The 20,645-nt window shown below is 40.0% G+C and overlaps 3 protein-coding genes across 3 annotated transcripts in view; 1 reads left to right on the top strand and 2 right to left on the bottom strand.

Moving 5' to 3' along the window:
- Positions 1-10,881, bottom strand: part of stard13b (StAR related lipid transfer domain containing 13b) — a 70,777-nt gene extending 59,896 nt beyond the window's left edge. Inside the window, exon 1 of the mRNA XM_063906757.1 lies at positions 10,753-10,881. The gene's annotated coding sequence lies outside the window, so the exon portion shown is untranslated. The remainder of the gene's footprint in view (positions 1-10,752) is intronic.
- On the top strand, positions 10,446-13,046 carry hdac12 (histone deacetylase 12). Its single transcript, XM_063906760.1, has 8 exons — positions 10,446-10,687; positions 10,780-10,923; positions 11,260-11,419; positions 11,510-11,706; positions 11,812-11,962; positions 12,160-12,276; positions 12,360-12,502; positions 12,634-13,046. The coding sequence occupies exons 1-8, from the start codon at positions 10,559-10,561 to the stop codon at positions 12,655-12,657; spliced, it is 1,065 nt and encodes a 354-aa protein (XP_063762830.1). The 5' UTR covers positions 10,446-10,558; the 3' UTR covers positions 12,658-13,046.
- Positions 13,047-13,088: 42 nt separating this feature from the next.
- Positions 13,089-19,816, bottom strand: trmt9b (tRNA methyltransferase 9B). Its single transcript, XM_063906759.1, has 4 exons — positions 19,546-19,816; positions 15,966-16,168; positions 15,582-15,755; positions 13,089-15,203 (listed from the first exon to the last, which is right to left on the bottom strand). The coding sequence occupies exons 1-4, from the start codon at positions 19,680-19,682 to the stop codon at positions 14,266-14,268; spliced, it is 1,452 nt and encodes a 483-aa protein (XP_063762829.1). The 5' UTR covers positions 19,683-19,816; the 3' UTR covers positions 13,089-14,265.
- Between the last annotated feature and the right edge of the window lie 829 nt (positions 19,817-20,645).

The following is a 20,645-nucleotide window of genomic DNA, read 5'->3' as shown; positions in this document are numbered from 1 at the left end:
TTCATGGGGTTCTCAATCTCACTTTAGATTCAAAATGTGTGACTGTTGCTAGGAAAGAGGGTATGTTGTAAAGCCTTTTGAAGCTTGCATTACATCAATTCACTTAACAGAACTTAAATACTGATTATATTCACAAAAAGTAATTAGAGTGACATGTCGGAGCCTGTTTTGTGCATTCTAGAGGTTGAAATGAAAAAATATATCTCCTCAGTATCAATGCTAAATGTAACTTTTATACTCGTACTCAAATAGCTGTGTTGAAATAAATGTAAACAAGACAAGGCGTCCTGCTGCAGATTACCATATGTATGTATGTTAACACAGGACTGCTGGGTGGGGGTAAGGGGGTTGGTAGACAGGCTGCCAAAGCAAACTACCAGGGATGGCAGGCATACCGAGGCCCCCCCGACACAGATCCTCAGCAGACGGAGGAGGTCAGTGCCAACCCCTCCAGAAAGAAACAAATGTGATTGAAAGAGGATATTACTGTTTGTTTTTGGCTGATTTGCAGTGTGATAAGAAACATAATTTCCCATTCACTCACTCACCTCGGGTGTAAGAGTGTAACAGATTGAAATTGACAGAGTTCATGACCCGTTCACTAAAGAATTGCAACACCTTAGGGTGCAAAATACTTTTTCAAGGAATAATTAATTTCAAGCTAGACATTGGCATTTTAATCTATCACCTTTGTTAGTCTATTTTTTATTATAATCTATTTTGGACTCTATTCTTGTCTTTAAGTGTTTTAGATTGTGAAATGTGAAACTATCACGACTGAAAAAAAGATTTTCTGCACTTGCCGATTCACTTGCCCTCTCCTTCCCCTTATCAGTGCCATCAACCTGGCTGTCAAGACGGGGCAGACGTTGTCTGTGGTCTCTCATGGCACAGTGAGATTAAAGTGAGTGGAAGAGAATGGAACCAGGTGTGTTATTGAAACATGTGGCTGTATGGTTGAAGATTTGCCTGTGAGCTATGCAATGTGTTATTGCTGCACAGAACATGCGTGAGTTTGTTAAGGCCGCAGAGATGGACACGTTAAACTACATCTACAGTATGAAAAAGGATTCCTTCTTCACCTGCAACACTGACAACAAACTGTATTTTCATTGTAGGAAAGAATGTCTAAAAGCATAACAAAATGAAACTATATGTGTTTTCCCTGCTGTCACATTAGGCACTATTATGAAACATGAACCACCCTCGGCTGTAGAAAAAGACCAAAACTATTCAAATGTAAACATCATTAGAAGACATTCCAGCAATACCACAGTCTGACTCAAAATCTCTGCTGCTTTCCGACTCCCCTTCAGATTCCCAGCATACCACAGACCATGGGGCAGATGTTCTGCATTATCACTTCTCTCTGCAGCCTCCCTTTGTGTCTATCCCAAGAGCTGATCAGATCATCACAGAGCTGTTGTGGGTCCAAAGATAAGGACGTTTGAGTTCCCAATATTTAACGAGCAGATATTCAATTAGTATAAGGCTTTAAATTGAATATAGACATAGTAATCAATAAATGTTCTCCATTTTGGTTGAAAGCAACTGCTAGCTAACTGAAAATACCAGCTAACAAATGATCAAACAATGGGATATTTATGTAGTTAAATGAAGCAATCATAACAGATGAGAAATGTGTTGTTTTTCTCACTCAGCAGGTGACAACATTCACTATGAAATCAAGAAATTTGTAAGAGCATTTAAGAGTGAGGTTGAAAAAACATTGCTGTAGAAAAGTCTAATTTAGTTCACAGATAAATACTGAAAGGACGAGGCAAAGTAGACATAGTGCCTTCTGATTTGCGAGGCATTTAATGCAAAATTATGCACAGACCCTAATGAAACAGGTGTTCTCTTCTTAACAGGGGTTTGTCTCAGTTTAGGCTTAACTAAAACATTGATTAAGACATTAATTGCAGTCCCAATTGCTTGTACCAATGCAGGTATTTTACTTTATTTCAAACTCCAATTCAAGTTTTTCTAAGGTTGTCCAATCATTCAGATTTTAAAAAACGGTATCGTCTGCCTGACTTCTTTAGGAGTTGAATAACTGATAAAATACTAAACTTTATAACCTCAGACAAAGAAATCCAATTTCATCAGTGTGTCCTTTCACAGATCCATGATCTACATGCAAGAGCTATAGGTGCAAAACTGTCAGATCTTAAAAAAAGATTCTGGCCCCTGCAAATATTAGGTAGGTGTATATTTCTGGCCTTTCTCCTAATCATGAATTCTTGCTTTTTCATTGGCTCACACATTCATGCTTGCTTTCTAACCACACAGAACCCGCTGTTTTCCCACACGGCAGCCAAATTAGAAGTTGTCAAAACGTAATTATCAGGACATTCCCAGACAACGAATGATGCTGTAGAATAAAAATAAGTCCAGTTGTAATAATGTAAATTATACTACTGCACAATGATTTCATCGCCTGTTTTCCCAGCACATTTGTGATAGTCAGGGTAATGAGGGGTGATTCAGCTCAGCATTTCATGCGACCGGAGGGTTCCCTGGACGAGGCCGTCACCATCACAAAAAAAGAGCAGCTATAAATGAATCCACTCCAACAACAGCCTCCATCCTCACCTGCTGCAACACGCTCTGCCAGCTCTCGCAATACGCAAGCAAATTCCTTCCGCTCCGAGTGGCGAGGTGGAGAGTGAGGAAAGGGGGTTTTGTGGGCTCAATGTTGTGATTGTGATGTAGTGTAATTGACAGGTATGTCTGATGCAACAAACACACCGCCCACTTCCCTCCTGGGGTCGGATAATAAACATGTTTGTTTCCAGGAGCGTGAAAATACATGTATGCCAAGATGACAGGGTTATTCAGAGATGACAGGGTCGTTCATTTGGTTAAACACATATTGCATGCAGCAAATTATCGATCCCATCATTGTGTGAACCAAAGAGGCACAATAGGTCAAACAAGTTATATAAGAAAAGTTCACATGTCTTTTTCTGTTGAGTAAACTTAAACACTCTCTTTTAAGAGAGTGTGTTTTTTGACAGCAAAACTGAGAGTAAGAAAAACTGTATTCGAAAGGCTGACTCAAGGGTGCTTGAAATATTTTGCCTGACAAGAGAAGAGAAATTTAGATCAACGCTGAGCAGTTGTCAGCTTCTTTATTTGTTTGATAGGAATAAGACACAGGGCTGCGAAACCTTGAAAGCAGCTGCCCTGAAGCAGAATGCTGCTCACTAACCGCTTGCTCTCAGCTGTGGTTTCTGCGGTAGAAGATATTAAAGAACTATGCCAATGTGTTTAACTCGTACTACAAATCAAATCAAACTTCAATGTATTATTGCTCCATTCAGCCATTGACTTTCATTGATTTCAGAATGTTGCGCTTTTAATTTCATAGATATGCCATATAATACCCCCACATAACACCCCAACAAAACATGCAGAAAGATTCGGGAAAGTGGGTAAGCTGACTTCTCTCAGAGATATGGTTTGCATTTTTCTCAATATCGCTTGAATGTTTGTCCTCAAAGTACCTTTTCAAACACACACATTCCTACACTGATGGCAGGGCTGTCATACAGTGCCAAACTACCCGTTATTTAATCTTAATGAGAATCTTGCTCATCACCCACACTCAAACCCAACATTTTGGGGTTTAGTATCTTGCACATGGACACTACAAATGAGATGAAATGGCTGATATTCTGAATACGGCATGACCTGCTCCATCTGGTGAGTTCCAGCTGCCCAAGTTTTATGCATTTAATGTTTATTTTGAGGGACTATACAACTCAAACATGTTTTACGTCTGCTACAATAAAAAATAGAGGCATAGTGGCTTGTAAAATAATTAATGTAAAGTAAAGTGATTAGTAGTGTATGAGCTTAGACATGCAAAACCAGTGGTATGATCCTTTAAAAATACGAGTTTCCTTTTAGAAAACAGCCAAAGCAGAAAATAACTTCTGCACAAATTACACACTCTTTCTGTCTGAATAAATTGTTGTTAAAGTGTTGTTAAAATAAATTGGAGTCTTTTAATCAGTAATATGGTCCCTACTCCCCCTTCCTATTTGAAATGCCCAGTTGTTAATAAGGCTGAAGTCAGAAATTGATTTTAGCTCTATTATCTCCTTGCACTACTATAAAGAAGATTTCTCCTTTGCATCTGGGGCCAACGCTCCCATATTTTTTCTCATCTGCCTGTGAGTACACTAGCCCTTCCCAGTGGGGGCTGCACTAATCCCCATCCAAACAGAGCACACACACACACACACACACACACACACACACACACACACACACACACACACACACACACACACACACACACACACACACACACACACACACACACACACACACACACACACACACACACACACACACACACACACACACACACACACACACACACACACACACACAAACACACACACACACACACACACACACACACACACACACACACACACACACACACACACACACACACACACACACACACACACACACACACACACACACACACACACACACACACACACACACACACACATGACAGTATGCCAGACAGTGCCTTGAGCTGCCTACTAGCAATGTAAAACAGAGACAGATGGAGAGGCAAAACCAGACACAAGGACAGCTAATCCAATGTCCTTACAGAGGTATGGAAATGATGGCATTATCAAGCTCTGAAAAGCAATCATCATCTATAAAAAGCACCATTGTGAAAATGATAATGTAAAAAATTGTAAAATGTCAGAGTGGTTTCAGTGTGATATCAGAAATGATCCTCTGCCATTGTCATGTTTTGGTTAAACCGGAGGGGAATTGGCTTTGAAGGCTGCAGAGAAGGACAGAATAAAAAATTGGCAGGGTACTGACTTACATCAGAGAGAAGAATAGAGAGGAAACACTAGAAAGGATGACCAGTTTTTCATGGGTTGAAAGCTGAGATGTAAAGAGAGCTTTGATCACTTGAAATATCAGGAGGGAAACAACTGAAGGGTCCTTAATTCACCTTCACCATTCGCATCAAGTTCTCCTCTGCTCTCAGAAACAAATCAATATGTATGATGTCAAATTATAATTGCATAGGACAGGGCAGGAAAGGACAGACTTCAAGTCAAATTGTCTATCATGTTTTCTATGAAAAAACTCAAACCTCCCTGTCTAATATGTTTCAACTAGGATGCAAATATGTAAGGCTAAATGCATTGGTGCTTTGTGAATACAGTGTGTCATTTGGTGATGACTTTACCAAAAGGCCTTTGTTCAGATGTTTTTTTACACTCTAGGGTCAAGAAAAGGCTGTAGCCTAATTGTTGTAATTACTGCAGTATTTACTTAAGTAAGAGTAGCAAGTGTAAAAAAAAAACTGTGCTAAAAGGTCCTGCATATGAAATTATACATTATTATATTTAGTAAAAGTACTAGCAACAAAATATACTTTAAGTACCTTGAGTAAAATTTGTCATGATGCAAAATGGCCCATTCATGCACCATATATTTAAAAAATATTGGGTTATACTTATTGATGCATTAATCTGTTTCAGGGTGGGAATTTCACGATGTCTGTTCCTCGGTCTGGCCGTGATGCCCCGAAAATAATTGTACGTCCTACGGCCATCATGGCCTTTGTGGCCCTGATACTGTTAAAATCTCGAAGTTGCTTTAAAAGCGTTAGTGCAGTGGTCTGGTCTCTGAACTGCATTGGTCATTGTAGCTTGGATTGGTTGCGTGCACGTTGCACATCATACGTCGCATCATTCAAATCCATCTGCTTCAGACGACATTGAACTTGAAAAACTGTGAGTTTTTAAAGTTGCCATTTCCATGGTTCAACTACGGTTAGCTTAGCTAAATTCCCTCTCAGAGTGGGATTGAGTGAGTTGTATATTACGTTGTACTGACATGTATTTCTATAATTTTTCAATGAGTAAGGCTAGGCTAAATAAAATAAACACATTTGTGTATATGTCTTAATGCTTTGCAGTAAGGCCAGTCAGGCTGAAGGATGTGCACAAGGACTGAGACAATAGGGGACATAAGGAGAGGCACAGAGAGACACATACAGGGAAAAAGACAACAAGAGCCACAAGGAGAGACAGTAGATGTACAGGGAGAGACACAACGAGAGGCACAGTTGGAAAGTATGGAGAGACAACAAGAAGCACAACGAGAGGCACAGTTGGAGAGTATGGAGACACAACAAGCAGCACAGGGAGAAGCACAGACAGGAACCCAGGCAGGCCAACTGAAAACCAGGACCACAACAGCCCATACTGTGGACTCCTGGGGATATGACTGGCTCTGCTATGAAAAAGAAAGCGGTGTCGTTACCAAAATCTGGTGTAGCATATGTAGGGATTACTATGAAAGGAATCAGGGAAAGTGTCCTCTGAACACAAGTCTAGAAAAACTTTGCAGCAGTGAACCATATATTTCAGGGACTACAAATGTGAAAAAAGACACTGCCAATACACACAACAAGTCCAAAACCCATGCTACATCATGTCAAGTTTTCACAGCCCAAACAGCTACCATGTCTGAGACAAACCTTAGTGTCCGTGGAAAGGAAGCATGGCGTGGAGCTGGGGGTGACATATCATAACTCAAAAGCCTGTCACATCTTCATAGAGCACATTGCGGGGACCATGAGAGACCATCTTCATGCTGTGGTTAAATGTAAGCCATTCTACTGCTCCTTGCTCTTTGATGGAAGCATTGACAAAGGCACATCAGAGAAAGAGGTGGTCAGCATCAAGTTAATTGAAAATGGCACACCAGGAATCAGACAAGTTGGGTAAGATTTTTATTCTTCATATTCATGTGTTTGGATTTGTTTTGGTATGTCTTTGATATCAATCAAAAAGTCTTGTATTTCTGTACTCAACTCCCATTTCAGTTGAAAACAATAAGAGCTGCCAGTGCCACACAGCATGAAACTATTTAAATAACTAATTTAAATAACTTTGTATTTTTCTGCTTTTGCTTTTCAGTATTACAGAGCCAGATTCATGTGATGCAGCAGGAATACTGAAGGCCATTAGAGAAAAGTGTAAGGAGAACCGTCTTAACCTCAGTAACTGCTTGACTGCAACAGCAGCTGATGGGGCTTCTGTCAATTTTGGGACGACAAACGGTGTCCTTACCCATCTCCAGCAGGAATCCGCTTCGTGAATGATCAATGTGCACTGCGTCGCCCACAGGCTTGAGCTGTGCCTGAAGGGTGCTTTTAAAGATTCTTACTTCACACAGGTACAGTATGTTTAATTAACAATACATTTTGAGAAAATCGTTTAGTAAGGTTTTGCTACATGTTCTACTTGTATACTATTGTTTAAACCATCACAGTATGGAAGAATTTGCTTATGTTGCTTTTTCCGCCTCAGATTGATGAGCTGCTCATGCACCTCTACTCCCTGTACCGTCTTTCCAGCAAGAAATGGAAGGAGCTCAAGGCCATTGGAGAGGGTCTTGAAGAGCATGTCCTGAAGCCAAGTCGCTCTCAGGGCACAAGATGGATAAACCACAGGCAAAAGGTCTTATCCTCCCTCGCCTCCAACTACCGGTGCATCATAGCACACCTTCTGGAAAGGCAGGAGGATTCTGGACCAGATAAGCAGAAGCTCAAGGCTTACTGGAGGCAACTAACATCATCCAAGTGTGTCCTTTACATGGCCTTGTACCAGGATCTGCTGGTGGACCTGGCAGAGCTCTCCCTTGACTTCCAGTCAGATGAGCTGTCCCTTTCCTCTGTCAGGATAGGGTCATGGCTTCCCAGGCTGCTCTGCTGAAACAGAAGGAACAACCTGGCCCCTACCTGCACCCTGTCATAACTGCCTTCACCAACACTGGCCGCACTGGTGTCTTTATGTACAAGGGAGTGGAGATCAGCACCTCATCAACATCTGCTGAGGCCTTCCATCGCCAAAGGAGTGAAATAGTTGTCACTGCATGTATTGGTCAGCGTTTCTCCACATCCTCCACAGATCCTGTGCTCCTGGCTGCTGAAGTTTTCGATCCTGTTAACATGCCTGCTGAAGATAACGTCAGTGCCATTCAGCAGTATGGAGACAGTGAGCTGCGTAAGCTTTGCGAGCATTTTGAGCCACTTCTCACCAGTAATGGCTGCAATGTGGCAGAGGTGGAGAGGGAATGGTTAAAAGCCAAATATGATATTGTGCGGCACCACAAGAGGGAGGCCTTCCTTGTGCTTTGGCAGAGGATGCTGACGGAAAAGGAAAGCAAGTACCCCAACTTACTACATCTCGTCAGGATCGTCCTGGTATTCCCTGTTTCCACATCTCAAGTGGAGCACCAGTTTTCCACAATGAAACGTATGCAAGGAGACTGGGGCTTAAGGCTGTAGACTTCGACCGTCGAGGATCTCCTTTTAATCAAATCCAAGGGCTGTGACCCTGTTGCATACGAGAGCGAGGAGGCAGTGGCAAGGTGGTGGGCAGCTGGCCTCTTGAGAAAGAGACCAAACATTCAATCATATGGGCAAAGACTGAACTTCAACCCTGACCCACAGGAAGCTAGCCCTACTCCACTTACCTCATCCTCAAGATAGATCGAATCGGAAGATGAAACCCTCTTTATTAGTCACATACATGCACACAGCAGAGCACACACAGTGAAATTTGTCCTCTGCATTTAACCCATCCTAGTACTGGGCAGCTATTGTGCAGCGCCCAGGGAGCAATGGGTGGGGGGGGGGGGGAATTGGAGGTGTCCGGCGACCCTACGATTCCCAGTCCAAGCCCCTACTGACTGAGCCACTGTTGGACAAGTGATGATGAGTCAGATTAAAGAGACTCTCGTACACACACACACACACACACACACACACACACACACACACACACACACACACACACACACACACACACACACACACACACACACACACACACACACACACACACACACACACACACACACACACACACACACACACACACACACAAGTTTGCATGTCAGTGTATTGCTTGTTCATACAGTTGCATGTTTGACCTTCACTGTGCACTGCTGACTGATTTATGTACAGAGTTTGACCCTTGAAGGCTGTTTCTTCTGCTCTGAAATTAAATATATTTGTAACATATTAATAGAATTTTTGATTTGATTTGGGTTTTTGAATGGGAGAAGTAGTAGATGAGAACATACCAAACACTAATTATTCAAAGTAGAGTATTTCAATTTCCCTCCATCCATCCATCCATCCATATTTCAATTTATATACGGTAATACTCTAAAAGGAGGCATAGGCTATATGATAAAATGTTTGACATTATTGATATTAAAAAAGTGATTTGTTTTCCATGACATTTGTGTGTTTTTCTTATCAGAAAGTGAAGCTATTTATTTGTAAGCTCCACATCTTATTTTTTCCCTCAATGGCCTTTGTGCCCTAAAAAAATGTGTGACACCAAAGGCCAAATGGCCTTGACCCTAAAATGACAAAATTCCAAGTCTGCTGTTCATCACTTCAATGTTGCACTAAAAGTGGGGGCATTTGAATTACTTTAATTACTAATGAGTGGCTTAACCTTTAATTATATATGATAATGTATTAGTTCATTTAGATGTCGTTTGAATTATCCAAATCGGCAAAGTAGATAGTAACTAAATTTGTGAAGTAAATGTACTGGAGTAAAAAGTACAACATTTGCCTACAAAATGTAGTCGTGTAAGAGTATAAAGTAACATAATGTGAAAATAAGTAAAGTACCTCAATTTTTACTTAAGTATAGTACTTGAGTAAACTGTCTTCTTGGAAGTCTTGGAATCCTAAACTGCCATACATCTGCAGTAATCACCAGTGGGAAGTAACTAAGTACATTTACTCAAACAGTACTTAAGAACAGTTTTGAAGTACTTGAGTATTTTAATTTTTAGCTACGTGTTACTACTTCACTACAATTCAGAGGAACATTGTGTACTTTTACTCCACTACATTTATTTAATAACTTTAGTTACTTTACATATTTGGATTAATGATGTGAAATATAAACAACACTTAAAACAGACTTTAGTTACACCTGGAGTAAATTCACCAGCTACCCTGCAGAACACAAAGTTATTTAAACTAGCTGCACCTTTACCAGCTTTGATAACACTTTAATGCATCAATATTCATAATCAAAGCATGTCATATACAGTATATTATTCTGAAATGGACCAATCTGCAGAATGACTACTTTTACTTTTGGAACTTTAAGTATATTTGGATGGTAATACTTTTGTACTTTTACTTGAATAACATTTTTAATGCATGACTTTTAATTGTAACAGAGCATTCCTACACTCTGGTACTTCTGCTTTTAATCAAGTACAAGATCTGAGTTCTTCTCCTGCCTCTGGAAATAACTCTAAAGTCAGTAGATGGTGAGAAACCATGTCAGCAATTACACCGTGTTGTTTCCACTCCCTTACAGCAGATGGCAATATTACAGAGGACAAATACTTTGAAACATCCGTCAACAAAAATGACACCTTTAGCACGTTGGTAGCCTAGTTTCATAACACCAAACTTCGTAACACTCTCCTGACTTATGTTAGGGAGTTATTTATGTATATTTTAACGTCAGTCAGAGAAATGACGTGCATAAAACTAATATTTTCACGAAGACCTCGCTTAAAAGTCGGCCGGCTGCTCGGTGCAGCTTTGACTTCAAGGAGATGTTTGCATGATGAACAAGTAAGTCCTTAATAATCATACAAAAAGCATTTGAAAGAATTGTAACTCAATGCCTCCAAACTGACCTTACAGTGAGCCTTTGCACCTTGCAGGTAACACGTGAGTCCAGCGCACTTCCCATCATTCATCACAGCAAGTATGTGTGCGACCTCCCTCTCAACCACAGGTTTCCTATGGGCAAGTTTCCCCGCGTGCTGCACTTCTTAATCAAAGATCAGGTTATTACAGAGAAACAGGTGAGCAAGGCATATTTTCAACTACGAAACACTAGTGGTGATTTGTCATTGTGAGTTAGTTCTGTAATGCTGTCTAATGATCGATTGATTATGTGAAATAAATCGACCTTTTAGACAATTTACATTTCATAACAAAAGGATTTTAGTTTTTAAATATAATTTTATTGATTTTGGTTTTGGACAGTTGTTAGAAAACTACATTTAGACATGTGATATGTTTTCCAATGGTCGATCATTAAGAAACAGAAATTGATATAATAATAACACCAATTGCTACGACTTTAAAAAAAAAATCTTACAGTACCCTGTTAATGTAAATGTCCTTCTTCCCAGTAGGTGTGGGTCCCTGAAATAGCCTCTAAAGAACTACTCAGCTGTGTGCACACTGAAGAGTACTTAAACAACTTCATAAATGGAAAAATCAATGAGCAGGAACAGAGGAGGACAGGTTTCCCCTGGAGTGAAGGCATAGTGAGGCGCTGTCGATATGAGACAGGTGAGAAGAACATCAGACAAGTCTGGGCGATGTAACATCTCAACGGCCCCTAGAGATCACACCACATGACACCTTCTCTGTTATTGACAGGTGGGACTGTTCTGGCTGCTGAGGTAGCTTTGCAGAGGGGTCTGGCCTGCAGCACAGCAGGAGGAACACATCACGCCTTCCCAAGCTTTGGTTCAGGGTTTTGTCTCCTTAATGACTTGGCAGTTGCCGCCAAATACCTGATGGGCATCTCCTCGCACAAAAGGAAGATTCTGATTGTAGATCTAGATGTGCATCAGGTAGTGTTACCTTACCTCTTTTTTTTTTTTTTTCTCTTACGAATATGTCATAAGTCCCAAACTTGTCTTTGCATTTGATCGGCTCAAATCTTTTGAGTCCAACAGGGTGACGGCACTGCTTTCATTTTTAAAGAGGAGCCGAGTGTGTTTACATTCTCGGTGCATTGTGGGAAGAACTTCCCCCTCCGTAAACAACAGAGTGACCTAGATATCAGCGTGGAGGATGGGATGGAAGACAAGGAGTACCTCTCCACAGGCAAGCTCACACATAATAATAAATGCAATGTGTTCAGAGTTCAGAACCAAGTAGTGTTGTCACTAAATCAATTAAAAATAAATTTAAATTTTGTGTTTAGTTTTCTCACCACTCACAATAAAAAGTATTGCAGTTAGTAGTAAGTTATATGAATGAAGCACTTGTTCCCTTTAACTCACGTCAGATGTTTTAAACAGTCGAGACGCACCTTCCCTTGCTGCTGGAGACCTTTCGTCCGGACCTGGTTCTGTATGACGCGGGTGTCGACCCTCACTGGGAGGATGAGCTCGGGAGGCTGCGTCTCACTGACCAAGGTTAGCGACTATTTGACATCTGAGGATTTCCACCAACACTTGATTTCTGAATGTTTTTTGATTGACTCTTATGTATCTCCCAGGGCTGTATCAGAGAGACCTGTACGTGATGAAGACTGTCGTGAGCAGAGGTGTTCCCATTGCTGCCGTTATCGGAGGAGGATACTCGAGAGACATCGACAGACTGGCCCTCAGACACTCCATCCTCCACAGAGCAGCAACTCAGGTACACAAAACATAGATGCTTTACCAGATGCTAAATTAACCTTTCCAATACATAACTGTTTACCTAACAGTGTACAATATGTAGAGAGCTTCATTGAACATGATATTGTATTAATGTTCTTCATATTTCAGGTTTGGAGGGACTGTGGAATGTAAAACCTTCATGCCCCGAATCCAGAAGACCATCAGAGCCTCACCAGTACTTGATCTATTAGAGCCAATGCCAGTACCTATGTTTTGAAATTAATTATTTGGTACTCTGTATATTAATATGTTATCAAGGTAAATACATTTTCAAGAATTATGAAAACAGTCTTTTGGAAACTTCCTGTTCGACCATCTGCTCAGAGCTCTACTAATGATATTTGATTTGGGTGTCAACCTAGTGACAACCTAGTAGTGATTATAGAAAGTTGTTTGACTTGCTGTTTACCTCATCAAGATACATTCTCATTACTTCTATAGTAGCACCTTACTGTATCTCACTATGTACTAGTGTTTTTGAATTATATGTGGATGTCACAGAATAAAGATGTACCAAGTTTTGACATGTATGCTTTATGAAAGTAACTGCAACACAACAACACTCGTGAACAAACGTATTTAATAAAGTAAAACTCAAAAGTATTTATAACAGGTCACATAAGACATCAAGGTACCAGTGTCACTTCAGAACATACACAGTTGGTTCACACATATTGTGCTGTTACAGATGCGCACAATCCTTGGCTTATAGGTACAATAGTACGTTTTAAATTTCACCTATTTTTATGTCATTTACTGACATCAAGCAGCAACATATTTGTGGTACAGTGCAATGTTAATTCACAGTATATCAGGCAGTTGATTTGCTAAAAAATGCCAGTGGTATAGTTCAGCTTGGTACTTCCAAACAAGACAGTAAACAACTTTTTAAAAACATCAAGCACACACAAACATACTGGCAACACATTCTTGGAATCAAAAACACAACAAGCAAATGCACAAATGTCTTGGAAGATATTCTGCACAACTTTAGGCTCTTATGATAGTGTTATGAAAGTTTACGCAAGAGCAGTTTACACAGTTCTACCAATAATTTTCCTTCTGCAAGTTTAGCTCATTGTTAGATTTAAGGAATGTATAATTGTAAAAATAAACAGACACAAAGAAATACACTTTTTCTAATGTAATCAATGCATTAAAACATTTAACAGCAGGTGGAAGAGTATTTATCTTCTCACAAAATATCCAAGTCCAAAGAGAGAAACAGTGCATTTCTTAACATCTCTCTTGCAGAAATGCTCTTTTAACAAAAACAAAAAAAGTTAAAAGTTAAAAATCACTAGTGGCACTGATGCTCACTGTTGTTTGATAATAAAAAAACGAATATATGATTCTAAAAGAATGCCCAGGATATCTGGATACTGCCTGTTGGTTTCATAGAAGAAATAAAACAATGTGGAAAAGTATACAGTAATAGGCATTGAAAAGCACAATACGTTACTGCTGCAAAACCATTAGTGAGGCCATGTAAACTTTTGTAATGCTAGATACGGTTGGGTCTAGGACAACGAGAAACAAATACAACAAAAATCACAATTTCCAAACAGTTAAATTTAGCTCTGCAGCAGTGGAGTAGTTTAGTGTTTGGTGTACCTTCAACAATGTCTACATTTGTTTATTTTTACATTATCACTTTTCAGTCACATGAATGTGATCAAGATGATGTGTGAAATTGCTAAAAATTGAGGCAGTTATGCAACAAATGAAAACAAGTTAAAATCATATTTTCCACAACTGAACTTTCTCTGCCACCACACACCAGTTGGCATGGTCAAAGTAGGTGTGTTTGACATGAAGTTCTTCAACATGTTTCTCTATCAGCTCGGCCAGTTCTCCCTCCCTGAAGACGTGATAGTACCTCAGACAGGGGCCCTCCACCCGCCCCTCGCTCACCTGAGGACTCTTTGTGCTTTCCTGCTGCTGTTTTACCCGCAGCCCTCCTTCACTTTCATCTGAAGACTGCTTCAGATGCTCCTTCTGGAAAGGAACCAGGTCTGGCAGGGCAAGAGAGCCGCACTCCTGAGCTAAAGAAACTGAGACACTCTGGTGTTCTGTGTCATTGTTGCTTCCCCGAGCATTTTGTCCTTTGTGCATGTTTGTGACTGAGTCAAAGACGTCCTCCTCTGATCCGATCACAGACGGTGGGGAAAAGAAGCTTGAGACCTGTTTGATGAGGCCTCGTCCTCTCCCCCACTGGCTGCTCTTGTTCCGCTCATTCTCACCTGTGGGTGAGGATAAAGTGTTCAGGTCTCTGGAGGACGACCGTGAGATGGATAAGCTGCCAAAGTCAAACACAGAATCCAGAGACCTGGAGAAGAACCACAGTCTCTGTGTGCTCTGCTGTGGCGTGGTGCAGGTCAGGTCTTCTTCGTCTGCAACGGAGGATGTGCTTCTAACCTTCCTGTGCTTATCGGTGTTGTCTATGGCTTCGCTCATACTCTGAGCTGTGGCCCTCCTTCTGGGTTTGGCAGGCTCCCTGTCAGTGGGCGAATGAGGGTTGGGGTTCCAAGGAACGAAGATGTCTTGTTTCTCGAATTTACGACGTTTCTGCTCCATGGCCCACACATAGATCATAATGCGTCCGCCTACTTGCAGGGTGCGAGCCATCTCCTTTATTGCTCGAATACGACGCTCTTTGGTGGACAAATGATGGATAACTGTGTAAAAACATGAATTCATCAGAATAAAGTAGGAAAATGAGCAGGCATTTATTTAATTATGATTTTTAGTCACATTCAGCTCTTGCCAGCAACAAAAAACATTCTGCAAACTGTGTATAGCACACAACTCTAATAAACAGTGTGGGTGTCTACTTTTGTCTTTGCTCACTGTTACACACTTTTGTTGAAGGACACATGAATTATTTCAGACAGTTTGCTAAGCAACACAAGTGTGTGGATGTTTGTCATTATTTTTGACTTCATGTATTTGAGGCAAATAATGACTAAAGCAGTAAGGGTTCATGCACAGTGTGAATAGGGTGGTTTGTTTCTGAGTCATAGAAATCACAAAAGCTCCATGTGTTGGTCCTTTACCTGCAATAGAGAGCACAGCGTCAAAGCAGCCGTCTCTGTAAGGCAAATGCAGGCCGTCGCACATCTGGACCTCGTGTCCTTGGCTCCAGGCAAAGTCCACCAGGGGGCGACAGACATCGCATCCCAGCTTGAACACCTCCTTGTTGATGTGGAGATACTTGCCATTGCCACAGCCTGCCAAGGACAAGACAGTGAGCTACAACGCTAGCGGCTGATTGGAAAATGATCAGTGGTAGAATAACTTATACAAATGCGCCCTTCCCTTTCCTTAGGGAAGCCAGTTTTACAGTTACGTACTGTGTTTAAAATAAGCACAAAAAATGTATTATTGATCAAGTATTGTGGGTTGCTAAGAAATACATCACTGCTTGAGTTGACACCCACCAATGTCAGCCACGATGCTGCCTGGCTGCAGATCCAGCAGGAACTGTTGCACCTTTGGCCAGGCTTTATAGCGGCTATCGTTGAAATATGGAGCAATCTTGTCATAGATACTGTGCACATGGTCTCTCTCAAGCTGACTGGCAGCCTCCTCCATCATCTTCATCCAGGCAGCCTCATGCAGCGGCCTCACAGTATCATCATGCCTGCAGGGACAAACACAAGTAAGCATTATGTTTCATTAGGAAAATAAAATTCCCCCAAAGGGAACGGCACATAGGAGTCGGACTCTACATGCTTTTCAAAAGGTTCACCAACGTAATTTAAAGGACACATTAATCAGCAGACACACTCATCAAATATCAGGCAGCAGTGATGATTTAACAACAAAACCTCCATTTTGTACTTGAAGTAACCGCTACGGTCACGACCAGTCATCCTCTGCCCATCCACCCTGCAGTCCTCCATTAGGATACACTGATTTTCAGCACTATTAATAAAAGTCATTATGTTTATTTTTTCATTAATTGTGTCTCAAAAAACAATTGTGAATTAAAATTAACAAACAAGATACCAGTGAGGAAGCTCTTCCCATCCCACAGAGCACTCTGAAGGACCATTTCCACAGCAGCTGCGTCAAATTGTTTTAAACAATAACGTAAAAGCAAAAAGGTCAACACACACACACACACACATTGGTTGCAGACATGATGCAAATCCAACATCATAATGTCATTGTGAAAGTTTTTGGTTTTTTTTAAGATTCTCCTTTGCCACGTTTCATACTCTGTTGGAAAAGGCTTTTACACATTATAATATTATTCAGTGTCACAAGCATCAACTCCCATTCTAGGAATCCCTTTCATCTACCCTAACCCTCATTGATTCTGAGGAGGACTATCACTTTCCCAGGAAACCAAGATATTTGTGTGGGTGGATTTGGTCCGATTAGAAAATCTAAGATTCATCTCAGCACCGCAAAACTAAATATCACGTTGTGATGTTTCTTTTTCTTTGAAACATAATAGTCGCTGATTCATAATATTTTTTTTTTCAAATTGAGAATGACTGAGAAAACACAATCAGATCATTTGTATGAAAACATTATGTTTCAAAAACAGAAACCATCCATCACTGCCTAAGGTTATGTTTGTTAAACATTCATATTGTAGGTGAATCATAGAATTTGAGAACTGATAGCAAATGTGGGCATGAAGTAATTGTGATGTTTGTGGCAGGTCTGTTTTCACAGCTCCCACTGCAGCCCTCAGTTTATTAGGATGCGGCCCACAGCTCCTGCAGTGCTGATGCGGCTCCCTCAAGCACTATATGTACAAAGTGTTTTTCTATGTTATTATCCAAAGCACAATAGTATTTTATACAAAATATATCTTAATATGCAAAGTTCCACTTGACCTGAATGGTTATGTTTCATAATGTATTATCAGGAGGTTTCATTGCATCACAATTTCATGCAAAGCAAAGCCACACCAAAACACAATTTATGAAAAACATTGGAGACAAAGAGATTTCAAAAACAGATGTGTATAAAGGCACATGATGGCAAGGCTGGATCATTAAATCAAACTGTAATAATGTTAATAAGATTGTCAGCATGGCATCAGATGGTTTAAATAGGTCTGAAAAGATATTTAGCAAAATTACTATTTATAAAAAAAACATTGATATTTTAATGTTCATGCCATAGTAAGAAAAAGTCTAATTTGTAAAGTGTGTGCTGCTGGTTATTTTTGCTTTTATAAAATGATGCAGTCTAGGCTACATATCTCCAATTACTTTTTTCCTGAAGTTAATTTAGTATGCAAGTATTGAGGGAAATATAATTTAATTTGTGGGTATAGCTAGGATCTGATAGTAGGACATTATTGGTCAACTCACATGTAATGGATTGAAGTTGTCAGTGCCAATCAATAGAAGGAAGCATATTATATATCACAGCCATCATACATCTGGCATGTGTTTTAAGATAAATAAGCACTGAATATAAAATACAATATTGGCAAAGATACTAATAGATACTTGAAAAACCATTTATGTTAATCTTGTATTGTTTTGGACAATATTGTATTACAATCCACCTAATCAACAATATGAAACATTGCTTGTGGTTGTTTCAGTTCTCTATTAGATTGCACCAAGTTTAAAGTTGACAGTACGATGATATCTACCTTTGCTTTAAGTCAGTCTGCCTGTGAAGAGACTCACAATAAAAAATCTAAAACAGATGAAACCTAATGATCCATGTAATGCCAGTGCACTTTGATGATGAGGTTAGCTAGAAAGAAAACCAAGTGATTCCCCTTCCATATCTCTTAAAATACATTACATGGATATGCCCTTGAATGTAATACTGCCTAGTGCCCCTTTATGTGCACCAGTGCACACAATGAATATTGCTAGGAACATTAACGGCAGGATATTAGTAGCAACGGCAAGCCACAGATACACAAAAGGCAAATATGTCTCTTTATAAACTGATCGTGAAAGCCATACACTCAATGGGCATTGCCGGGCTTGTCCGTGTACTCCTTCGTTGGTAAACAGTGTGTGCAGCATCCCCTCTTCCTTCACTCAGACCTATTTCTGGACCTCCATCATCTGCTTCTCCCAGCCAAGTGGAAGGAAAACATCACTTATGTAATGTTGTAATATGGCCTCCTATGTGCTCAATTTCGCCATAGTTTCCCAGGATGCTCACTAAACTGTCACAGCACTGCATCTGACTGACAATGGGAACTAAAATTAAATCAAGAGGTTACAGATGTGTCCGAGGTAAAGCACATTCAAAATCAGTTATATAATATGTGGCTTTTGAATTGAGCTAGCCTGATGCATCTCCAAATCTCACAATTATAGATGTCAGTACAGATATGTTTTATTACAAAATGTTCCTGAATGACTGAGACCTTAGTTCACCTATCAGCAGTGCTTAAATGGGATTAGTGGTGTTATTCTGAACAGAAAGTGCTGCACAGTGATCCTGCCATCTGCCACTAACCACTGCATGAAGAACCACAGAGAACATGGTTTACACATCAAGGGTTTGCCTGCCATTAAATCAGTTAATGACCAGACATAAACATGTGGTGAGAGGTAGTCTGGTAAAATTAGACTCCCCTCACTGCTGCATCCATCTATTATTATCACTCTGCAATGATGTGTTTCTTTAAAATATGCCTACAATAACGTGCACATTTATTCATAGGTTTTAGATATAGGATAAGGATCAGACAAAATGCAACTCAATTAATTCAGAATATTATTGTTTGTCCATTCTGTGTGCTCATTTCAAAGTACTGTGATACAAAGCCATATATTTGTGTATTCTATTCATTTTAAGAATGGATATTAGTATAAAGGACTTGCACAACATATGGGCTTCCACTTTATGCCAACAAAGTTTCTTACATCAATTATATTGTACATACATATGTATTCAAGGTCAGAGTTAAGACAAACCAAAATATAATTAAATAGGGCAACTACTTCTACAATAATGGCAATGTTTGCATATTCTCTCCTGCATCCTTGTGATTATAAGCACAAATGCAAAACCCCTTACCGTAGGCTATAGTTAAATGGGTAAACCGCCGTGCAGTGATCCACCAGAAGCGCCTCTATGATCGGGTCGCTGGAGGTAAACTTCCTCTCCGATTTATACCATCGATCTGCCATCAGGGTCACAGGCACGCGCTCCATTCGGCGGCACCGAGTCCATTATTAACAACATCGCGAGGAAGGATAACGTGAGCGGAGAGAATTGCCTTCCGTATGTGAGCGCCAGCTGCAGACTGTCTGCCGTACATTATCAAATCCATAGCATGTTGAGCTTCACACCTGTCAAGTTAGGAGGGAATTACAGCAATACTTCCGGTAAGATGTTTCAAAATGAAAGCATAGTGAATGAGTATAACTTTTGCATGATACGCATGTTAACCCAATGAAAAGGCAATCCTCAGCCATTAACACTAGAGTTTACTTCCTTTTATTTCAGTACAACAAATATATATATATATATATATATATATATATATATATATATATATATATATATATATATATATATATATATATATATATGGCACATTGCAACATGTATGTTTTTCACTCAAAGCAGTCAAGGGTGGTGGGAAAAAACAAAAACAAACAAAGTAAAAATCAACATCACACAAATAAAGGGCTTACTGGCAAAATACTTCATTTTACATTTAAATTAATTTTATCCTAGGAAAAATATTTAACTCTTCCTTATGATAATGATTTAATGCGATGAATATTTCAGATACTGGTTTGTGCAATTGTTATTTTATTACTGTAACTGAATGGATTGCATCTCAAGGCTACTATATGAGGTGTCACTTGCTCATGGAATGATAAACATTCACACAACCTCACTCCGTTGGCCATGCCAATCTGCATAATACTTTTCATATTTCATGTCAAAAGCAAACGATTTAACGCTCTTAATTTGAAGGATTCATGCCTGAGTGTCCTGTCAAACTATGTTTGACTTGACTCCGCTGCTTGTTCGGTGGTGTGTAAAATGATGACCAGCTGTGCGGTTTAGAACACGATTGTCATTGGCTATTTGAGTCATGTGACAACCACAATAAACAACGTGGACTATAAAGCTAAGGGACTACGCCTCCTGACCCTTTTAAA

This window comes from Eleginops maclovinus, chromosome 18 (assembly GCF_036324505.1).
Source record: "Eleginops maclovinus isolate JMC-PN-2008 ecotype Puerto Natales chromosome 18, JC_Emac_rtc_rv5, whole genome shotgun sequence".
Classification (NCBI taxonomy): domain Eukaryota; kingdom Metazoa; phylum Chordata; class Actinopteri; order Perciformes; family Eleginopidae; genus Eleginops; species Eleginops maclovinus.
Note: the sequence above shows the minus strand (reverse complement) of the source record. Positions and strands in the feature narration are given on the sequence as shown.

What these genes read in the sequence shown, in the direction of transcription:
- hdac12 (XM_063906760.1), top strand. Translation starts at nt 10,559, where the DNA reads ATGTATATTTTAACGTCAGTCAGAGAAATGACGTGCATAAAACTAATA. An exon ending in TAGATCTAGATGTGCATCAG is followed by an intron (nt 11,707 to 11,811) that starts GTAGTGTTACCT and finishes TGAGTCCAACAG; the next exon opens with GGTGACGGCACTGCTTTCAT. An exon ending in CAAGGAGTACCTCTCCACAG is followed by an intron (nt 11,963 to 12,159) that starts GCAAGCTCACAC and finishes TGTTTTAAACAG; the next exon opens with TCGAGACGCACCTTCCCTTG.
- trmt9b (XM_063906759.1), bottom strand. Translation starts at nt 19,682, where the DNA reads ATGGAGCGCGTGCCTGTGACCCTGATGGCAGATCGATGGTATAAATCG. An exon ending in CCATTTAACTATAGCCTACG is followed by an intron (nt 16,169 to 19,545) that starts GTAAGGGGTTTT and finishes TTGTCCCTGCAG; the next exon opens with GCATGATGATACTGTGAGGC. An exon ending in CGCTGTGCTCTCTATTGCAG is followed by an intron (nt 15,204 to 15,581) that starts GTAAAGGACCAA and finishes GTTTTTACACAG; the next exon opens with TTATCCATCATTTGTCCACC.